The sequence below is a fragment of the Glycine max genome, chromosome 3 (genome assembly GCF_000004515.6).
Source record: "Glycine max cultivar Williams 82 chromosome 3, Glycine_max_v4.0, whole genome shotgun sequence".
Taxonomy (NCBI): Eukaryota; Viridiplantae; Streptophyta; class Magnoliopsida; order Fabales; family Fabaceae; genus Glycine; species Glycine max.
This window is the reverse complement of record NC_016090.4, coordinates 27054424-27064209: the sequence shown is the minus strand read 5'-3', so window position 1 is coordinate 27064209 and position 9786 is coordinate 27054424. Positions and strand designations below refer to the sequence as shown.

Below are 9786 nucleotides of genomic sequence, written 5' to 3'. Positions count from 1 at the left end.
AGCTTAACCACGAGTTCCAGAAACAGACCTAGCACGGTCACGGTCTTCAGTTCAATAGAACAACACAGGTAGACGAAACGTACCTGTCACGGTCTTCAGTGCAATGGAGAACAACAACCTTTGATGTTAACAGTGCAATGGAGAAGAGAGCGCGAAAGGGTACATAGAGAAGAAGAAAGCGCGAGAGGGTAAACGGAGAAGAAGGGAGCGCGAGCGAAATAGGTAGCGTCAAATATAATTTAAAATGTAAGTTTAACATCAATTTTCAATAAAACACCGATGTTAACAAATTGATGTCAACGTTAACATCAGTTTTATTCAAAAAACCGATGTTAACGAATCAACTCTAACATCGGTTTTCTTCAAAACCGATGTTAGAGTCGCTTCGTTAACATCGGTTTTCATAAAACCAATGTTAAGAAATACACATTATTTACAATTATGCCACCGCGTTTACGTTAACATCGGTTTTTGACAAAACCGATGTTAATCCGTCGATGTTAAATCAGCTTTTTCTAGTAGTGGTAAAAGCTACACTATAGACTACTACTAGTATAGAGCCTAATCTCTCTACTACTATATATACTTATACTCGTGTCACACCTTCCACATTCAATCACTTAGACATGCCCCTATCTTCCTTAGCTACCTAGATTTTTCACTTTAATTCCTCACAAGCAACATTGTTTCTTGCTCCAATGGCAGCTTTGGATCTCACAATAAGCATGTTGACACTCATTGTTGTTGTTTCTCTTGGTTTGTGGAGTGGTGTTCAAGGTGCACTACAAGTGCCATGCTACTTCATTTTTGGTGATTCTTTGGTTAATAATGGGAACAACAACCAACTCCAATCTTTGGCTAGGGTTGATTACTTGCCTTATGGGATTGACTTCCCTGGTGGACCTTCTAGAAGGTTTTCCAATGGGAAAACCACTATGCAATTGGTGAGCTTGCACTTTCTTAATTGGCTTATAAACTTTGCATGGCAGCATTTTAGTTGAAATATATACTCGTTTGCATCATCCATGGTCTTAAAACTAGATTCGCATGCAAACACTTATAATGATCATCAATTCATCATAGTAAAAGACATAATTATAGTGAGTCAATGGCATCAAAATGGTTCTAAGATTTGTTGTTCTTCTTCCCTATTGTTGAACCTCTCAATTAACTGCAACTAAAAGCATCTTAATATATGCATTCATAATTTTCTATTGGATGACAAGCTGTATTATGCTAAAATCTGACAATAAATATCCACCACCTACAAGGAAAGGGTATAATTAAGATGCATTAATATTTGTACAGGTGAAATAAAAAAATAAAAAAGGAGTAACATGTAGATGTCAGTGAAAAAAATTTAAACTTTTGACACTAGAGTTGGCACTACTCTAAGTTAGTTACCCCTCATAAAAGGTTTATGACTAACCCTTAAATTCCATTCACATGAATCTGTTTGCCCGCATTCAATATGCAATTCAAGACTAGAGTGTTGCGTAGTTCATTTCATTGACAAAGAGGTAGAATTGTAGAATTACTGATAAAGAAAGAAACAAGAAAAATTTACTGCCAAATGGTTACTTACCAGCAGAACTGATTTGGTAGAAACATAAGCAAGAGAAAAGTAGATCTGGTACATAAAATTGAAACCATAGAAAGGTTTCACTCTTGTTTTAACTTTTTGTTGAAATTTAACAGCTGAACTTTTGGGATTCGATGATTACATACCTCCATATGTTGATGCAAGTGGCGATGCTATATTCAAAGGAGTCAATTATGCATCTGCTACTGCTGGAATTAGGGAGGAAACTGGGCAGCAACCGATACCCTTTTATAGTTTCATTTTGCTTCATGCAACATCACTATTTTTAATCTTCATTTGTTAAGGTATTTATGTTCTAAAGTTGTTCATATGTTTTGTAGGGAGGGCGTATTAGCTTTAGTGGGCAGGTGCAAAATTACCAAAGCACAGTTTCTCAATTGGTAAATTTACTGGGAAATAAGGACTCAGCTGCAAATTACTTGAGCAAGTGCATATACTCAATTGGGTTGGGTAGCAATGATTACCTCAACAACTATTTCATGCCTCAATTCTATTCCAGCAGTAGGCAGTACTCACAACATGAGTATGCTGATGTTCTCATTCTAGCATATACTAAACAAGTAAAAGTTAGTCTATAGCTCTCTCTGTCTTTTGCCATTTGATATTCACCATCTTCAATTTTTCTATTATAATATAGTAGTAACATGCAGTGTTCAAAATAGCCATTTAATTTTCAATTATAAAGTCATGGTTTAGAATTGAAAAGCTAGCTAGCTCCACAAATTGAAATAAAGATTGTTTGTGTTTGTCATTCAGACTTTGTACAATTATGGACCAAGGAAAATGGTTCTATTTGGAATATGCCAAATAGGTTTCAGCCCAAATGAATTGGCCCAAAACAGCCCTGATGGTAAAACATGTGTGGAAAAGATCAATTATGCAAACGAGGAAAACATGTGGCATATATATACAGGAGTAGGGGAAAAGGTTTTCAAGGATGATTTTGAATCCTAATTAACTAGCTGAAGCCAAACCTACTTCAACCCTTTAGTTCACTTCCTGATTGATTTTCAATCTCTCCTCTTGAACAACAATTTGAACCAATTGAATCAACTTCCATGCCTAGTTTTTAGAATATAGAAAAACCAGAAATTATATATAAAATAAGTGAATTAAGTACTTTTTCTAGCCTTATGTAGTATGTACTTAAAGTGTAAATATAAGCATTTCCCTTCATACCAGCCATTCAACTGCCGCCAAATCTTCTTAGAGTGAATCTAGAGAGGTTGTGTGGTTTTTCAAACAGTTGGGTCAGGAATTCATGTATATTAATTGGCTGAGAGGAGTAAATTTCAGAGTATGTCATTCATGGTTATTAATTTTATCACAAAATACCAGAGAATGAAGACTTGATGTTGTAATTTGCTGCTAATGTTTACCAATTCTAATTATGAAGTAGTTTTCCATTTCAATTCTTTAGTGTTATAAAGTATGAAGCAAAAGATGATCAACCAAGTTACACCTTTTTCTTTTTTCAAAGTGGTTACATTAGAGCTTTTGTTATTACTGTTGATGTATCCAATATTTTTTTTGTGGTATTATACCTTGCTAGGGGCATAGGAGAAGGTCACTACTAGAGTGGTGCTTAAGGGGCCTCACTTGCGGTCCAAGAAGGGAGAAAGGAAATAATAAGTGTGTATTTGGTTTAGAGGAAGAAAATACAGAAAATAGAAATAGAATAGAAATTTTTGAATTAAAATAGTGTGTAAAAAGTGTAAGGCCAAAATAAAAAATACACCCTAAAGCCATATTCCATTAAGGGGGGCTAAATACCTAAAGCCATACACAGGGATTGTCATGTTTCCTTGTCATAGAATACCCCTTTCAAGTAGTCAAGCATCGTTACCATGCAGGATCTGTTTCTAAAACTTGCATGGTACTAAATGAAATTTATGAAAACATAAAAGCTTATGAATGTGTCAAACAGTTACAATTTTAAAGAAAAACTCTACGTTTAGCATATAATAAGATATTAAGTTCAGCATAATTCAATAAACTTAAGATTATAAACTAAACATATTAAAAAGGGTCAGTCCCATGCAAAAGTGCTAATAATATTAGTAGGAGACTAGGAGTTAGCAAAGCATACTTTCAGGATCTGGGCCAAAAATGAAAAATATACTAGCATTAAGCTTTGAGTATAGCAATTGTTTATATAGTTAGTTCTAAAATTGACATAGCATTTGCGAGGGATTCAACCATTTTAGCTATAGAACCTCTAGCTGATTATCCTTCCCCATATGAAATTCCTCATGCTGATTCAACTGAACCACCTTCACAAGATAATAGCCCTTCTAATGGCTCAACTGAATACATTGAGTTATATTCAATGCTATTAGAATATTTCGATCTGACTCGTTATGGAGTAGTGGTTGATGGGAGGACAGATTCTAGCTCTGTAAGCTCTTGACTTGCCTCTAAGAACTGGAGTTATATTAATTTGTAAAAATAATAAAGTGATGCATTAAATGTCCACATAGATTATTTGAGTTAAAATTTCAATTTTGATTAGACAACAACAACACAAAAGCATCAATAGAACTGTATCTGAGTTTTGTCAAATTGCAATTAATTAGCAACTCGGGGATGTAGGATTTGTTGCTTCACTAGACTTACATGTTTCTTTGTAGGAAACATAGATAAAATTCCAATTCTGGTTTGTTTGACAACAACATAAAAGCATCAAAGGAACTATATATATCTAAGTTTTGTCGAATTGTAATTACTAATTAGCAACTTGGGATGTAGGATTTGTTGGTTCACTAGACTTAAATGTTCCTAATTGGCAGAAAAGGAAAAAACTTATGAGACCCCATGTGACAACTTTGATGGCAAATGGATCCGAGATAGGAGAGGCCCTTTGTACAATAGTACAACCTGTGGTACAATCAAAGAAGGCCAGAATTGCATAACACGTGGAAGGCCTAACTCTGGCTATCTATACTGGAGATGGAAACCAAGTAAATGCAGTCTTCCAAGGTTTGAGGCTCAAACTTTTCTCCAACTCGTTAGCAACAAGCATGTAGCTTTTGCTGGGGACTCAGTGCCTATGAACCAATTAAAGTCCTTTCTTTGCATGTTATCCACCGGTTCAACCCTGAATCTTGTCTACCGGAACGACAACGACAACATTATTGTGCTATCAATTGGGCACTGGTTTTTGCATCTTGTAGTGTACTATGAGGGTGGTTTAGCATTGGGGTGTCACAATTATCCTAGCCTTAATCACACTGAAATTGGGTTTTATGATGTCTTAAGAAAGGCTCTAAGGACTACCCTTAATAGCATTATTGTTAGGAGAGGGGTAAAGGCTATGGAATTGATGTAACTGTAACAGCTATCAAATGTTATCCCTTCGAAGTAAAATCTGAGAATTGTTACAGCTATCAAAAGTTGAAGAGAAAAATTACATAATCAAAAGTGCCAAAAAGAGCAACCTACGAAGCAATGAACTCACCAGCCCGTGAACCCACCAACTCATGAACTCACGAACCCACCAACCAGGAGCCAAGACTATGTCTAAAACCTACGAAACAATGAACTCACCAACCCGAATTTAACATTCTATAGGGATAAAGGTTAAAGCAACATGAAGGTTTAGCCACGTACCTAAATCGCGGCAGTCATGAATGGTAACTCGTGGAGCCTGTGCGAACCCGAACACAAACCTTAATGGCAGCTTGAGTGAGGAGGAAAGATAAGTCTTTCGAGTTTTGGTTACTAATCGCGTGGGGGAAAATGGATTTTTGGGTTTTAACTTATGAATGAAACAACATCGGTTTCTTAAACATGATCGATGTTAACTAGTTGATGTCAACATCGGTTTTTTTAAAAAACCAATGTTAACTTTCTAAAGTTAACATCAGTTTTTAAATAATCAATGTTAACTAGTTGATGTTAACATCAGTTTTTCAATCACCGATGTTAAGATATTAATGTTAACATCGGGTTTTGGAAAAACCGATGTTAACATCAACTAGTTAACATCGGTTTTTTCAATACCGATGTTAATGAAGTCAACTTGTTTACGAAAATGCCACCGCACTATTCTTAACATCAGTTTTTTAAAAAACCGATGTTAAGCTTGTGATGTTAAATCAATAAATTGTAGTAGTGAACATATAAACACAAACCTTATGATAGTTGACCCTTTGACAAAGGGATTGCCGCTCAAGACATTTATAGAACATGTTGAAAATATTTGTTATTGATGATCATTAAGTGTAATTTACCTTATTTATTTTACTGACACTCTTAGTTCATTTATGATATGTTTCTAATTATTTGTTCTCTATGTTTGCATGAATATTTGTATTAGAATAATGTTAGCAGGTTTTGTTTTGAATAAAGACATTATGTTGTATCAATTATGTACTCCTAACTAATGATCATATTTAGGAGAAGACTAATTTGTAATACATGGAAGGAACTATGTAGATTAAGTGATGTACAACCGCCACGACTTGAATTGGTTTCTATTTTTAATAATGAAATTATGATGTATCCAATGTATAGAACAATTTACTCATTTTAATGTGCATTATGTTAGTTTAATCTATTTATTTATTTAGTCCACAATGTTTAGTAATGTTACACGAGCCAAGTGGGAGAATGTTAGAATTAATATCTCATGTGAGAGACATGTGACTTATATAGGAACTAATAAATAAATAATTAATAATTAAAGACTAAATTGTAATTGGGTTAAATAGGAGAAATTTCTAGAGATAACTATTACTTGATAAGAGTAGTAGTTATAAAGGGATTAATATCCACTAACGTGAAGCAATGCCATTTTTTTGAAAGAACAATGCTCTCTCTAACCCTTAACCATCCAAAACTTAGAGAGACATAAAGAATAATCAAGAAAGAAAATTTTGTTTCTCTAATCTTCTAAGAAATCAACGTACATCAGAGAGAAGTCTCACTATGAAGAAATGTAAGTGTTATTTATCTATTATTTGTGAGAATCATATAATTCAAGATTCTATTGTTTTCCAATAATTATTAATTTAGGCTTAAATATATTTTCAGTCCTTGTAATTTAACATTTTCTTGTTTTTTGTCCTTATAATTTTTGTTTTTTGTTTTTAGTTCTTGTAAATTATGTTTATTTTTTTTTATCTTTATAACGTTTTAGATAATATTTTTTTATTATTCAAAGTATTATCTAAAATGCTTTAAGGACTAAAACCAAACCAAACATAATATGCAAGAATTAAAAAAATTAGGTTTAATTACTCATTTACCTAGAGTTTCCAAACTTATCCCTTTTAGTACATATAGTTAATAAGTGAATTTTTTTAGTCCCTAAAGTTTAATAAGTTAATTTTTTTAGTTCCTAAATTTTATATTTTAATTTTCAAAAAGTCATTGTCGTTAAATTTTTTTTACTCTAACGACACAGACCTTTAGGGAATTAAAATATAAACTTCAGGGATTAAAAAAATTCGCTTATTAACTATAAAAGCTAAGAGGGATAAGTGTAAACTCTATAAGACTAAATGAATAATTAAACAAAAAAAATTATAAGGACAAGAACAAAAAGTATTAAATTGTATGGACTAAAAATATATTTAAACCTTCAATATATTCATATGTTACCATCAATCTATCATTTAATTTACACCAAAAATTTTTATTTATACACAAATATTTATATAAAAGGAAATCCTATAAAAATAAAAAGCAAATATGTACAACATATGTGTATATAATTTTTCTATAATGGCATTATACAATTTGATTTTCTATGACTTCTTCATTTTCTTTTAAATTTCACATTTTCTCTCCCTCCTTTTCATGTTTCTCTTGCCATTGAAAATGATATACCTCTCAAAAAATACAAAAATACAACCATCTTTTTCAATAAATTTAAGGCCAATTGTGCCTTTTTTATACGTAAGGGTCAGTTACACTTTTAAAACTTTGAACATGATATCTAAATAAATACAGATTTCCTATCATTAGAATTGTTATGAATTTTATAAACTATAAATCTCTTTTCTCTAACCGCAATTCTATAATCTTGTACCTTGTTTAATATATACTATTTAATAAAGGGAATGTCCATTTTTTGGTCGACAAATTTTGCACAATTTTACTCTTTTTATCAATTTTTAAATTTCTACTATTCTCCTAATAACTACTCACTACTTTTATGTTGTTAATTATTTTTTTGTAACTTTTAAATCTTTTCTTTTCTTTTTTATTTTTATTTAAAATATGTAAAGAGGCACACGATGCCCCTCTATCCCTAGTTTATATAAATTTGGTTTCTATGGTAAGCAACAAATTTTATGATTATTTTAGTTGTTGGTTAAATTTGAGAAGTTTTAAGTATAAGTCATGATTAATGATTATGATTAGTCTCATCATAGATGCAAAGGAAGGAAACTTGTAATGATATCTTGAGGTATCACCCCGGAGTTAACATCTTAACTACGGTGATACCAAATAAAAGAAAACTTAATATATTAATTTTAAAATTCTAATTTAATTTTTATATGTGGGCCCTAAAAAATGCTTAGCTCTATCTCTATAATCTATTTTATATATCTACAAAATATCACCATTTTAGATTAAAACTTACATAAATTTACGTTCTTTATTATTATACTAACTTTTTATTTTGATTTCTTTATGATTTAAACTTTAATTTAGTTCGTGTTTCTTATCTAGATTAAAAAAGAAGAAGCAAACACGTCTCATATTAAAGATCCATTATACGTTCATACATTACAATTAACTTGAAATTTATTTAACAATGTTTTATGAATATAATCATTAGAAAAAAAATAAACTAACTACATACCATACTTTTTAATCACATATCATATTTTAATTTAAATAAAAGAGAGATCTAAAATTTTCTCTCAACCATATCAAACTATCCTAGTTTTATTATTTAAATATTTTTTGATAATATTATTTTAAAACAAAAACATGAATGAATTTTTTATTATTTTGATTTTTTATCAATTTTTTAGTGACCAAATATTTTAATTAAAAATAAAAAAAAGTGTAATAATTAATTAAAACAAATAGTTTGACATTAAACAAAATAAAAAGAAAGTAGAATTCTAAATTTCATAATATTTTTTTTTATTTGATTGTTGTGTGAGTGTAAGAGTGATAGAATATGAAAAAGGGATTTTAAATTGAAAAATGGTAAAAAAGAGTTACACATAAGTAATGAGGATAAGATTGAGCGAGAAAAGAAAAGTATCTTATATGATAACTCATTTAATATATATTTTGTTAAGTCAAAAAATATTTGTGTCTTAAAGATAAATTATGACTCTTAATTTTTTTTATTAGATTCAAATAAATACAAGTGATAAAAATTGTGTTTGATGTGATATCAGATCATGATATGTAGCTCTACTTCTGAGGTTTTCAAATGATATCTCATAAACATGATTTGACATAATATCAAGTGTGCATTTAAGACCTTCATTTAATACTCTGCATCTGAGATTTTATTTTGTAGAAAACATTCTCTTAGGATTTGTCAAAGTCTTATGAAGAATAAATGAAGTCCAAAGTCTTATCAAGTGTGCATTTAAGACCTTCATTTAATACTCTGCCACTTGGGCTGCTTGATCCCTCCACCTTCAGACGTATTCTTTGAAGGATTCATGCTCCTTTTTGCACATGTTCTGTAGTTGCATCCTATCCAGAGCCATATCAGAATTGTACCGATACTGCCTAACAAAGGTAACTATTACGTCCTTCCAAGAATGGACTCGGGAAGGTTCCAAGTTAGTATACCAAGTGGCAGTTGCCCTAGTAAGACTTTCTTGGAAGAAATGTATCAGCAGTTTCTCATCTTTTGCGTATGCCCCCATCTTCCGACAATACATCTTTAGATGTTTCTTAGGGAAAGTAGTCCTCTTGTACTTGTCAAAGTTAGGCACCTTGAAATTGGGAGGGATGATGACATCAGGCACTAGGCACAATTCTTCCATGTCAGCAAAGGCATAATCTCTGCTTCCTAGATTCAATGACCTTTAGTCTTTCCTCTATCTGATCCAACTTTTCGTTTTCAGCCATAGCCGGAGGGGCCTCTTCCCACCGCAAAATGCAAGGGTTGCGGTTGTGGGCAAAAATGAGGGCCTCCTGAAGTGTTTGGCAGGGGCTCACCATCAACTGTTTGCCCTTTAGTGGTGTATTCAAGGCAA

The 9786-nt window shown here is 31.8% G+C and overlaps 1 protein-coding gene across 1 annotated transcript; it reads left to right on the top strand.

The window, feature by feature from the left end:
* Positions 1–698: 698 nt before the first annotated feature.
* LOC100777212 (uncharacterized) lies at positions 699–4931 on the top strand. Its single transcript, XM_003520277.2, has 6 exons — positions 699–948; positions 1699–1821; positions 1922–2169; positions 2360–2502; positions 3767–4001; positions 4398–4931. Exons 1-6 carry the CDS (start codon positions 699–701, stop codon positions 4929–4931), a joined length of 1533 nt encoding a protein of 510 aa, XP_003520325.2.
* Positions 4932–9786: the final 4855 nt, after the last annotated feature.